The 13,751-nt window shown below is 35.2% G+C and overlaps 1 protein-coding gene across 1 annotated transcript; it reads right to left on the bottom strand.

The window, feature by feature from the left end:
- Positions 1-1,708: 1,708 nt before the first annotated feature.
- LOC102591146 (uncharacterized) lies at positions 1,709-13,452 on the bottom strand. Its single transcript, XM_006354136.2, has 9 exons — positions 12,839-13,452; positions 11,366-11,416; positions 8,910-10,557; positions 7,684-7,912; positions 6,968-7,595; positions 6,011-6,155; positions 4,922-5,182; positions 3,539-3,854; positions 1,709-2,176 (listed from the first exon to the last, which is right to left on the bottom strand). The coding sequence occupies exons 3-9, from the start codon at positions 10,527-10,529 to the stop codon at positions 2,052-2,054; spliced, it is 3,324 nt and encodes a 1,107-aa protein (XP_006354198.1). The 5' UTR covers positions 10,530-10,557; positions 11,366-11,416; positions 12,839-13,452; the 3' UTR covers positions 1,709-2,051.
- Between the last annotated feature and the right edge of the window lie 299 nt (positions 13,453-13,751).

Here is a 13,751-nt window from a genome sequence, read left to right as displayed (position 1 = left end):
TAAGAAGAAATGGAAAAAGAATTTACAATTCAATTTGTTCAACACTTTTCGACTATTAAATGATATTTTTGACAGAATATTACTATAATTTATCACCAATTTAAAGAAGAGTGTAAAAGGAGTTAAAAAGAAAATAATGTGAGTATTAGTAGAGAGAGTGTAAGAAAATAAAACAATATTTTCTTGATTTCTTCTATTTGAATGGGATTGAAGAGAATAAAATAATAATTTTAAATATATACTTTTTATCATAAATAATCAATATTTTTTTATAAAAAATTAACACGTAATTTATTGTTGGTAAAAAATTGAGGCCCCCTAAAATTGGGGGCCTAAGGCCAATGCCTTACTAAACTATACATAGAGCCGGCCCTGAACTAAACTATATAAAGATTTTACATGTAACCAATTTGTTATTATAGTGAATTGAGTTATCATACAAAAAATTGTGTTGCTCATACTCTTCAAAAATATTGATGTACTCGTTTTAGATTATACAATAATGTATCATTTTTGAAGGATTTGATACTACTCAGTGACATTTTTAAAGAGTCGTATCAATATCCTTAAAGAATAAATGATTTTTGGAGGATCTGATACACAACAAATAACATTTTTTGAGATATTATTCGTTTAAAGCAAACTTAATTGTATGTTTGAAGTAAATTAGTCAAATAATTGAGTAATTTTATTAATTTTAAAAATTGAGAGATATAAATCATATTCAGAAAAATTACATTCAAATTTTAAATATGTGATGAAATCTTACTATTTAAGTGTCTTATGTTTCTCTTTTTGAAATACTAATTAAAATTATTATTCTTTTGACAATGAAGTACTTATTTCATTTATTAATACAGTGCCTAATAATTTAATATATTTTTTTTTGTTAATTAAAAATTTCAGGTGATAAAGCTATCCATGGAGGAGGAGTAACAAAAAATGAATTGTTTAAATGCTTAATTGCAGATCTTGTATTAAGATAATTTGTTGTTAATTACCATTGTAATGTTTTGTTTTTTAACATTGTGGTTATCGAGAACTCATAAAAAAAAATTAAAAAAAATTGTGATTCAAAACTCAAAAGTAAAAAATTCTAACAGAATCAAAAATAGGGGATTTTTCCACCGCAGATCAATGAGAAACTGTGTTATAAAACAAGATTTTTCATTCATTTTTCATCGAACCAGCTCACTGAAAAAATGCATAACGAAAAACCATCTCTAATTAAAATAGTGAGAAACTTTCTTATTTCCATATAAAGACATACGATTTTTTAAAATTTTCTTACTAATTTAATCAAAATATATGTTAAAATAACCCCTCGAACATTTTTTACCATTCTCAAAAAAAAAAAAAAAAAAAAAAAAAAAAAAAAAAAAAAAAAAAAAAAAAACATTTTTTAGTGAAAAAATTAGTGTTTTTAAAAAATGTGACTTTTTAATGATGTGACTCAGGACTATGATATTATTGTTAGGTCCACATCCTCCTCAGATGCTTTGTACTCTTTTTTCTATTATTTCTTATTATAATAAGATATAAAAAAGATAATTCATTGAAAAAAAAACTCTATGTTTTCTCTAGTACTAGACATTAATACTTTGACAACTACAAGAAAATGTTTATTTTTTCTTTTGACAAGGCAATATAATGAATGCTATAAAAGATAATAATATTCATACATTTAGATTCAGAATCAGTATTCCAGACAATTCATGTGACTAGGTTTCGAGTTCAAGTTCTAAAAATAGAAAAAAATCATGATAAGGAATGGTTCCTCCTTAGATGGTCATGTGTGGCGTGAATCTGAATTACTCAAGTCAAAAACGGATATCAAATGGAAGCAAGGAGAAAAAAAACAGCAAGTACACTAAAATCCCTCATCTTATTTATTCACATGATTTACAAAGCAATCTGGTGCACAAAATATATCGCGCTCATGTGGGGGTCACACTGCAAGGAGGTATAATGTAGAAAGGCTACCTAAGACAATCATTCGTCGTTGATTCTACGACTTCAACCTGTGACCTATTAATGGAGCAGAAACAACTTTATCGCTCCTCCACAGCACAATAAATAATGGCATAAAGCTCTTTTGCTGTCCATGTAACTTCAACAAGGCTTTCTAGTGGACCAACAAAATCCTCAGCTATCATCAACAATAAGACCCTACATTCTAGGAGCAAAGATCTCAGAATCAAAGAGATAGAAATCAACAAATGTGAGGTTAAAAAGGTCATGTGGTTCGGACTTTTCGAAAACGTTGTCAACTTCACATCCGTGTCATAATCCTCCAAAAATGCACTACTTCTAAGGATTCGACACGCATGCATCCAATGCGACATATTTGAAGAGTCGTGTTGAATTCTCTAAAAATACAGTATTTTCCGAAAATCCAACACACATCAAATGACATTTTTGAAGAGTCTGAGTAACATAGGTTAGAAACCATTTTAAGAATCACATATTCTCTTACTTCCTAACAAAACAAAATTGAGAGCATTATTGCCACACTATACCAAACCCCTTGAGAAAAGTTGTCTTTGATGTGCCTTTTTTTGTTTTGAACATTAAATGGTCCTAAATAATTTCAAACATGAAAGTGACATTTGGTAAAGCCAGCTAAGGAGGAAATACTTGACAAAATTATGAGATATTGGGAGGTGACAGATATTTCGTAGAATTAGTCGAGATGCGTGAAAATAACTTTCATCAAAATGGGGATGAATTTTGGGGTTGTTCGGAGGACGGAAGTCATATTCTAGTGTTTGATTATCATAACACAATTTTCATCAAAATGGGGAAAATAACTTTACTCGCTTATATGGGCGAAAATCATTTTTTACAACAATCTTAACTTTTCACTTTGTATTACTTTAACTCTTATTTTGATATGTTTTACTTGAGCTGAGGATTTATCGGAAACAACCTCTCTACCTTCACAAGGATGGGGTAAGACTGCGTACACATCACCTTGCCAGATTCCACGTGTGGGATTACAAAGTGTGTTGTTGTATTACTGTCTTCCTGAACTTTTGACTAAAGTCAATTGTTCAAGTTTCAAAGGCTCCAAAACACAGAAACTTGCACAAAACTCAAATGAACAACCCGGTGACTGAACTGTCAGTCCCGGCAAGTCATGTTGTTGTTGCATTACTTACTTTAACTAACCCTTAGACATTACATTAATCTTTAGTACTCAACATCTCGTCTTAACGCTCTTCGATTGTTAATGTTATTAATTTTAATACTATATATTTTTCGAGAAAATATTTTCCGGTCACAAACAAAACACTAAAAAACATTTTTCATGGAAAATGGCTTCCTTCATACCGAACACATACTTGAAAAGCTTTTCCCATAGTGTAATGTAGAAAAAGTTCCTAGCTTTAGGCTAAACTATCCAGAAACTAAAATTTGTATCAGCTAAACAACCTCTGTACTGTCCCAATTTTATCGGATGTCCTCGAAGAGATATCTAAACAACATGTTGCTACAATCTAAAGATTAACAGAAGCTCAGAACGAAAAGAACTAACCTTGAATTCTGCTGAAATTGAGTAGACACATTGAAGCTAAAACCTTATGCTCAATCAGATCACCATGTTGTAAGCATTCTATCAGCTGAGTGATAACAGCTAAAAATGCAGATAGCTCAAATTCCGAGTCGTTCAGTGAAGCAAGTGCTGAGCTCAGCCACGCGACCGTTGTTAGACAGATTCGGACCATTTCCGAGTTTCCTGAACCTAAGCACTTTGAGAGAGCCTCCACAAATGACTTCTTGCCACTGCCAATGAGTAAAGCTGATGCATCTAACAACCACTTTTCCCTGGTTTCTTGTTCTTCATCCTCCATCTGATAATTTATTGTGTTTTAGTCATGTACACTTTACAGACATGGAAAAACAGTATGTAAAGTTCATAATGGTTACAGAATGAGTGAAAATGTAATGAGAATTAGAGTATTATGTGGCGATTATACGTGCAATAAAAGAAAGGTCCATATTGCAGGACATTGGCAGACTTGGAAACGAACGAAAGAAAGCAGTATCATGATGTCGAGACGTTTCCCAAACTGACTGAAGCAAAGGCACACTTTGTTCCTGACAAGATGTGGTATTGAATATTTTGGGTGGTCTGTCAAGTTTTTGCTAATGTTTGTATTTTGAAGAACTCATATGAAGTATCCACACCAGTTCAACACAAGTATGTCAAGATAATGATGAATCTGTGCAACGTAGTCTTGGGTCAAGGCATGGGGGGAAAGGACTGTGTCTTATTAGATAGAAGCTGGGCTTTTCATTGATTAAAATCAGTAAACAAGGAAAAGTGTTGCACCATGAATGACATGCTTTACACTAGCTGGATTGAGTTCTACGCCATGCTCATGCATTTCTAGTAACTATGTTTGACTTCTCACGTCACAGCTCTAAATTTGCTTCCACTGCCAAGTAAACAGAAAATTTATTTCCTAAGTGCATCCAGGTTTGAGCTCGGTCGATTGAGTTTGAGGACAGTTAATGTCGTAACAGGTGTTATTGGCAGTGGCAGAAACAGTATTTTCACCAAAGGGATTATTGTCTACTACATATATATAAAAAAATCCTGCTTCTCCTGGAAGGAACATTCCAAGGGACTTTTCGATGTCAAAAGTTGCTATAGGATGCTGGAATTAAGCAAACAACAGGGAGATAGACTTGGGAAAAAATCTGGTTCAATATGGCACCTTTTAAGGTCTCTTGCTTCTCCTGGATTGTGTCTAGGGAGGCATGTCTCACCCAGACCAACTTCCAGAAAATGAAGTCCATATAATTTTGCAACTACGTCTAAGTCCCAAACAAGCCGAGGTTGCCTATATAATTTTGCATTCCAATAAAGTTATTTATTATATGAATTCAGTCAGGACAAAAGGAGAACGCGTACTGTCATAACAGTTGCATCAGCAAGCGCATTATTCTGTTCCTCAACAGGATTTTCTACTCCAAAGCCTTCAAGAAACCCTGCTTGCTTTAGGATCCAATCCTCTGTCATAATCTTACCCGAGAACGAAAAATACCCTCCCAGAATAAGGAGTGCTTTGCAACATATTTCTCGGCTCCTTCCATCTGATAAGCTTCTTTCTAAGGCCAAAGTCATAGCATCAACAGCATCATCTCTGTATGTGCTGGGCATATCTGTTTCGGCCTGAAAGATTCAAATCCTGTCATAAACTTGCTTGAAATAACAGTGACCTTAAATGGTATGCATGTCTCTTAAGCAAGTAACAAAAGCTACAACAACTATTACTCGATCACGAACATAGTAATTATTGGCTATATGATATTAGGTTCAAGCTTTCCCGAGCCCCTTCTCATCAATGGACTCCTGACGTATACAAAGGAGTGTGGTTCATTTGAGAAATTTCTACCACTTTATCTATCTTTTGGATTTTTCAAAACTCCATGGACATGCAAAAGAGAAACGATATTCCCATGTGGACCAAAACAGAACATTTAATTGTTCAAATAGCAACTAAAGTGAAGCAAGGTCAGGAACGGCGCATTCTTTATGATAAACAGACCCATTTCGCAAGTTTGTTATTACGAGGAGTTCCTACAAAAGGATCAGACCAATGACGTGTATAATACATCTCAATGTAGATGCTACATAGTTGGTTCTCATCCTTCAAAGACTACAAGTGTAATAAGAGTATCATCACCCTAAGAATTTCATCACGTGGCTATTGGGAACGAATTATATTCTATATCCATTCAACTTTATTCGAACAAATCTCAGTCCAGTATACATAATTTGTTTTTTTAATGATAAAATAAGAGCTCTCTAAAACTAGTGATTCCCCGTATCTCATGTTTATCCCTATACGGACCTAATGTAAATTATAAGAACAACAATTAAGGCATGATGTCAACAATTAAAAGAAACTTCATAGGAGATAAGCAGTGCAGTACTGTGGACGAACCATGAAAAAGTTCATGAACTTTCTTTAAAGAAATCTTCAAATTTGAAACCTACCAGAAGATTGAAGTGCAAGAGCAGCACAGCAACCATGATTTTCTGTTCACATGGACAGTCCTGGAGATACGTCTGCAAATCATGCATCGCTTTGACTATGTTATCTTTATGAAGACCTTTAAAGAAGAACTTAGCATCTTTTCTCCTGAAATATGGGAGCACAGCTCAGAGTTCATGTAAATATCACTAACCCCTAAGACTGCATCATAATCCAGCAAATATAGAATATTTCGGCATCTTAATTGCAAAGCAAGCTTCATCTCGATATAAAAAGGGGATTCCAGTGCACAAAGCATCCCACGTTCACTCAGGGTCTACGGGAGGGCCACACCCAGAGGGAGTGTAATGTGTACAGCCTACCCTGACACAAGCATCAGTGGCTATTTCACTGCTCGGACCTGTAACTTGGATTCATTTGGATACATGAATCCAAATAAGCTAATATTCAATTTTCCGAAAAAGAAGTAACAGTTTTCTTGTGAAGTGTATATAGTGACTACATTTCCACTCATGCCATTGCAAAAAAGAAGCATCAGAATATATTCAAATGTGTTTGTGACAAAGTAGCCAGATCATTTCATTTTAACAAAGAATGTAAAACATATTAGTGATCATGCTCGATGTGAGGACATTAACAAGTAAAAGAATCACTTTTTCTTTAAAAGTAAAATCTGCATATCACATTGTTTAGATTTTTCACTGTGCATCTGCTAAAAAGAGCTCTTGAGCTTCAACTTGATGTGCTCTAAATCTCTATTGATAGACTTCGAATTTCTCCATGCAAATTCGCCTGACCAAATATGAAAGTTCAGAACTAATTTTTTATCTTTCAATGACATATGACTTACTCAGCTGCTTTTCTATTTTTTGCCAAAATAGAACATACTATGCATGCCACTGAGGCGAATAAATGAGAATCCAGTGTGTAATAGAAAATACATTTGAAAAAACAAGTACCTGTTAAGGCATATGAGTTCAGTCAGGAGTAAAAAGGTGTTTCTCCTTAATACCAACTCTGCTCTTTGAAGAAGATTAAGCAGACGTATCTTATCAACATTTCTAGCAACTACATTTCTGCAATTAGTGTCAGCTTCAATGCAAGAGCAAAGTAATACAGAAACACATATCTTCTCCCTTGCGTTTCCACGATTAAATCTCTCGATGAGAAACTGTAAGATTCCGAGGGATAGAAGCTGCACTAAAGCTGCTTTTCTTTGATCCTGATTTAAAGCAATAAGTAGTTGTTCCAACACGGAAACGGCTATTTCGTTCTTCAACCAACCGTGTCCCCCTGAATTTCCAGCTAACTTAGAGAAATAAGCCAGAAGTTGCCTCCAATGTTCTGACTTCCAATTGGTGATGACACGCTTCAAGATGAAGTTACTGCAGGGCACATTTTGACATTCTAACGATCTTCGTGTTACTGGGCATGTTCTGTTTCCTTTCGAAATCCAGCTTTTAATAGATGCTCTCTCAAAGGTTTGGCCAGTTTCAAGGGTAACTGGATCTTCAAAAATAAGTCCAGTCAAAGGGCAGATAAATTCCTGTGGAATGTTTGTGGAAGTTCTTCCCACATAATCGACTCCTACACATTTTCAAAACATCATCATAACTAATTGATTACTCAACAAAAAGGGAAGTAGGGAACACTCTCAAAGATGACTTTCACCTACCTTGAGCAGGAAGCACTACCTCCTCAGTCTCCTGCTCAAGAGCTGCTTTTGTTATCCTGCTGAATATGAACTTGGTCAGATCTGCAGGTGCAAATGAATCCAGCATGTTGGTCTTTAATGTAGTTGTTTCCTTCATATCAGAGTTTCCAAATATTTCCATGAAAATTTTTTCTTCTGGAGAATCAGTTCCAAATACCCCCGCCGCATCCCAAGCGGTTGATGCACCATACTACACATCAGAACGCGCCCAGGGTGTAACTTGTCTTATGTAATGCAAAATCTGAAGAGGGAATAATAATGTTTGCAAGCATAGATCCTAACTCACTAGATTTAGAGCTGCATAGAGTACTAGTACAGAGATTTGACAAGTTTTATTTACTTTCTTCATTGTAAACACTATTTAAAAAGTACAATCAAGCTGCATGTCTTAATTCGGTAACTCCAACATCAAAAGAAAAGGCACATATGTTCAACTCTGCAAGCTTATCATCAGTGTTGTCAAAGGCGAAAAGCTTTTAGTGCTATAGGTCTATTGGGGCTTTAAGCAAAAGGTACAAATGAAGTGTGAGCTTTTAGTGAAAAAAAAGGCCAACGGAGAAAAAAAGAAGTAAAATATATATGTAATGCAAGAAAAAAGTAACAAATTCATTCAAAATATCAACAATTAATTTATCTCTTGTTGACTATATTTATAGTTCAGGCTTGACTCAAGTAGGACTTACGGGCAATGAGGCACACGCCTTAATGCCTTGCATACCGTGAAACACAGCTTAAGCAAGGCGAAGCACCCTCCCTGATCATTTGGGCTTAAAAGCGCCTTTGACAAGACTGCTTATCATCCATTTCAAGTTAAATGACACTGTCGTACTGACTTCATAAGAGCTTAAGTTATGAGGTACAGCCATACCTAAACGGAGCATTTAAGAAATAACATCAACAGCTGAAAGAACAATGACATGCAGATGACTGAAATTTAAAAGTATTCACAAAAGTACAAGTTGGTTTACAAAATAGATTTTGAAGAATCCAAGGGTAAGTTGGAATACAGGAGCTAAAGTATCTAGATCCTTCAAACATCCCCTATTTATCGTCTAAAATGGACCATGTAGAATTTCATTTGCTTCAAATCTCACCAGCCAAAATGTTGCAGAAACTTAGCCAGGATTTTAACCAACAATTTACACATACTGATCCAAGTTCTTTGAAGTAATGTATTCAACACTTACTGAATCAACTGTAGCACCAAGCTCAGCATCTTGATCTATACACTTAATCACTTCAGCAGAGTATGTCAATGCTACCAGATTTTTAGCAGCAAACCTAGCAGGCTTCCTCACACTAATTTCATAGCTTTCTTCCTGGTGCTCTTCTGATTCAGCTCCTAGTTTATGTGAACGACGGAATACTTCATCATACAACTTTTTGCTGACAACAGGCTGAGGTGAGAAACTGCCAACACCACTACTTAAGTGGGAAGAGTTGCTAAAGGAACCTTCACGCGAAACAGATATTAGAGGAATTTGAATAGAAGGAACTAAAGGAATCTCAGCCCCTTCGGTTAGCCAATCCTTGTAGTAAACTGCAAACTGATAAGTACCTTTGTCCAGATTTTCACTGTACAATTTGTCAAGCAGCTTCAGTTTCCTTGACTTATTACGTAGGTCACCAAGAAAATTAGCTTCTGAATCATGCCAGACCTTCAAATGTGAAAGCTGAGGAAGAAACATGCGATCCCACAAATCAGGCAACAAACTAGTCCTTGCTTGAAAGGGCGAATCGCAGAAAACTTGCAGGAGGTGTTTTGCAGCGATACGGTCCTTCTTCTGTATCTTATATATGACACTGAGATACAGATGTGCACAAGCTGCCAATTTAGAATTGGGAATTCCGGACGTAAATCGATCCCGTAACTCGTCTGAATTCAACCCTGTGATTACACTAAGCTGCAGTGAGGCTTTCTTAAGCTCTTTCTCATTTGCACAATCCTCTGCAGCTCTTTCTACTATTTCTATAGCTTGTTCAAGAGTGGCTATGATCTTGCTTTCAGTATTCAGACCTTCTTCAAATCCAATAAAATTTAACGAAGCGAAGCTATTGTGACGAAGTGATGTCCTAAAATCCTCATCTAGGAGAAAATGTTTTATATGCCCGCTCAAGATAGAGATTACAGCCTGAATAGCAAGTTCATCAAGAGCAGGAATAGCTGCGGTGTGCTCAATCTCAGCTTTCCTTAGGCTTGTAGTTGCATCGGAACTTTTGTTGGTTACTGAACTTCTAGTTGATCTGCTGTTTGAGGTCTCGGGTTGTTCCATATGTTTCTGATAACCATCTTTAAAGCTTGGATGTTCTAAAACCTTTTTACTAGATTTATTGAGACATTTTGCTGTAGCTTGTGTATCTTTTCCGAAGGATTGTCTCTTTGATTCTGCGTCCTCAGCACTTCTGGTACCAGACCTACCTTCACCACTCTCATTGCTGTAAGTTCGATTTGAGTATATACGGTTGTATCTTGAATCATTTCTCTCTCCGACCTCAACTATCTCATTGTTTGGAGAAGCCTTGGCAGATAAAAACTCATGAAAAGAACTAATGCTTATTCTCTTAACATCCGATGATATATCGCAAGAGCCCATTTTGTGCTTACTTTTCAAGTCATGGCATGGAATATCAGATTTTGTCCTCTCCGGCTTTTTTGTGCCAGATGAAGCAACAAACTTATGAGGATCTTGAAGTCGGTAAATAGGGCCACTTCTTCCCTTTGTTCCCGATGAAGCTCTAGGCATCGTTTTTGACATCCTCTTATTGAATCCTTCCTTCGCGAGGAGGTCCTCCAGTGACATGGCCATCTTCTCTCAGATTAGAATATCAGATCACCTAAATGAAATCCAAGAAAAGAGATTGTTCAATGCCAATTAATATCAGAAGTGCTGATTCTGCCACAACCAATACTTTGCATGCTCCCGAAAAAAGAAGAAACAAACACATAACAACTATTATTATTACTATGTCTCGGATTCAATTAAGTTGGAGTCGGCTAAATGAATCCTCAATATTCATTTTTCTCCCCAAACGTACACATCCAAAACACATAGGGGAAACGGAAACTGCAAATCTTAATAAACTAGTAGCTGCCTAGGTGCTTGAGTGTACCTATGCTCTAGCTTCCGATCAAGTATTTCAACAAAAAAGGGTAACTAAAGGAGATCGGAACCTTATATGTGAATAAAAACTTAAGTTTCCCAAAACGAGCATTGACAACTTAATATCTGCTCCACCAAAAGAGATCAAACACAAGGCAAAACGAAATAAAAAAACGAACCCGTTAACATTAGAACATTGAAAACATCAACTTTATCATTCTTCCAACAAAAAACCGACTTTCCAAAGTAAATACTCTAATTATGCAACCTATCAACCAAGAACAAAAACAGAAGTACTCAAGAAACATAAACATACACAAACCATAAACAGAGGCGGATCTACAGTATAATTTGTGGGTTCACGTGAACTCAGTAGTTTTTGCACAAACCCTGTATATGTAATAAGAAATCCTCTAAATATCTATAAATATTTTACTGTAAATCTAGCTATATTATATATTAAGTTGAGTTTGTCGTAGGAACCCATAAACTTCAAATCATGATCGGCCTCTGACCATTAACAAGAAAAATGAAAAAAGTACCTTTTTTTCAGCTTGTTTTATCTTCTATCAAGAGAACCCATAAAGTCAAACCTAAAAGAAAAGTCACATAACACCTCATCAAGAACCAATTATTTTCGTTGATCTTCATAGATGAAATTGGGATACAGTAAACTTTAAAAAAGTTAATTTCATCTATGTTCTAACCAAATTCCAAAATTCCGAGTTGAATATCTTCAACTACGCAACACTCTCCAAGAACAAAAAGGACTTTATCAAGAAACACAATTATGAGCAAAAATTGAAGTACAACTGTGAAAAGATAGTACCTTTCATTTAGTTTTATGTTCCAACAAGAGAATCCATAAATCAAACAAGAAAAACACATAAAACTCACTAAGAACCAATGAATTTCTTTGATCTTCATAGATGAAATTCGGATAGAAGAAACTTTTAAAATGTAAAATATATCTCTTCCAACCAAAACCCAATAATCCTAAGTCAATACTCCGACTATGCAATGCACCCAAGGGTGTGGCCTAGTGGTTTAGCAGTCAATGACGTGAGTTGAAAACCATGAGGTCTCACGTTCAATTCTCAAATGCTAGGTGATTTCTTCCCATCTGTCCAAGCCTTGTGTACATAGTTAATCGGCACCTATGCTAGTTAGAGGTCGCAGATGCCAGTGGAAATCGCACAAACTATAGCCTGAACATCACGATTATCAAAAAAAGAAAAATGACTCCAACTACGCAGCATACACTCCAAGAACAAAAAGGGGATAATCAAAAAACACAAATATGATCAAACCTTATAAGCCATTTGGTACGCGAGATGAGATACGCAAGGATATCCCATGGGATTATTTGAGTAGAAATGTTGGAATAAAATAATCTCGCGATTAGCTAATACCTCAAACCAAACATGACATTAAGCTAATCCCAAATTTTATCCCCCGATTATCCTTATCCCACTTACCAAAGGACCCTTTAAAGAATAACTGTGAAAAAAGAAGTACATTTCAGCATTTTTTAATCTTCCACCCCATAAACCAAACAAAAAGTTACATAAAATCCACCAAGAACATCATTAGACACACAATTATGAGCAAAACCTTAAAGAACAACTGTAAAAGGAAGTACATTTCAGCTTGTTTTATCTACCATCCCATAAACCAAACAAAAAGGTTACATAAAACCCACCAAGAACATTATTGGACACACAAATTTGAGCAAAACCTTAAAGAACAACTGTAAAAGAAGTACCTTTCAGCTTGTTTTATCTTCCATCCCATAAACCAAACAAAAAAGTTGCATAAAACCCACCAAGAATATTATTAGACACACAAATATGAGCAAAACCTTAAAGAACAACTTTAAAAGGAAGTACCTTTCAGCTTGTTTTATCTTCCACCCCATAAACCAACAAGAAAAATACATAAAACCCACCAAATACATAATCAAGAAATACAAATATGAGCAAAACCTTAAAGCACAACTGTGAAAAAGGAAGTACCTTTCAGCATTTTTTATGTTCCATCAAGAGACCCCATAAACCAAACAAGAAAAACACACAAAACCCACCAAGAATCTCTATTTTTCTTTGATTTTTCCTGATTAGAACTTTGGATTTAGGAATACAAACAAAGGGGAATAGAATTTTCCCACATAAAACCAAAAAAAACTCAGATGCCATGAGGTTAATAAGCAGAGGAATATAAATTTGCTGAAGGCTACACTAGGCAGCAAATGGAGAGAAAGGAGTGAATGAGAGAAGACAAATAGAAGCTGACAAATAGTCATTTTCAGTCTACAAGGTACAACAATATTAGCCCTTTGTACTACACCTATGAAGCTGAAGATATATTTGTTTATTTGTTTTGGCAGGCCAAAAGCTTCAACTGTTTCAACGGCCGCTTGCCTCCATTGCTTTCAAACAATTTCTTATAGAAAAACATGTTCGGTGTTCAAACAGTCTAGAAATTTGAATATTCTTAATCGCTTGAGATTTTTGAGGGAAGTTCTTTGACCTCGACCTAAGATGGACAATGCACAAAGCTTGAAATTTTGATGATACATCACACTAGCACTAGAGCACAGTCATCCAAACATGAGAAAGTGTTGTTAAAATTCATTGCTTTTAAATGTGACATTTAAGTTGTTTGAGAAGTATCGACACATATTCAATTCTCTATCATTTTTTTTATGTAAATGTCCTCTAAACACGTGCTATAATTGGGAGCCCTTTCATCTTTTAAATTTTTGAGTTTTTGTGAAACTCCTCTAAATACATTAGTATTTAAATCATAAGTTTATATATGTTAATCGAGAAAAAAAAGGTTCATTGACCATTAATATGAACATGTACAAATGTATGAATCACGAATTTTCGATTTAGTGATGTATAAAAATGTGCAAACTCCAAACTA

Source organism: Solanum tuberosum, unplaced genomic scaffold, assembly GCF_000226075.1.
Source record: "Solanum tuberosum cultivar DM 1-3 516 R44 unplaced genomic scaffold, SolTub_3.0 scf00172, whole genome shotgun sequence".
NCBI lineage: Eukaryota > Viridiplantae > Streptophyta > Magnoliopsida > Solanales > Solanaceae > Solanum > Solanum tuberosum.
Note: the sequence above shows the minus strand (reverse complement) of the source record. Positions and strands in the feature narration are given on the sequence as shown.

Bases quoted from the DNA above. Each gene is read 5' to 3' on its own strand.
- LOC102591146 (XM_006354136.2), bottom strand. From the start codon at position 10,529: ATGGCCATGTCACTGGAGGACCTCCTCGCGAAGGAAGGATTCAATAAG. The intron at 6,156-6,967 runs GTACTTGTTTTT...CCCATATTTCAG, and splicing joins GAACTCATATGCCTTAACAG to GAGAAAAGATGCTAAGTTCT. The intron at 2,177-3,538 runs GTTAGTTCTTTT...CTTTGCTCCTAG, and splicing joins CAATTTCAGCAGAATTCAAG to AATGTAGGGTCTTATTGTTG.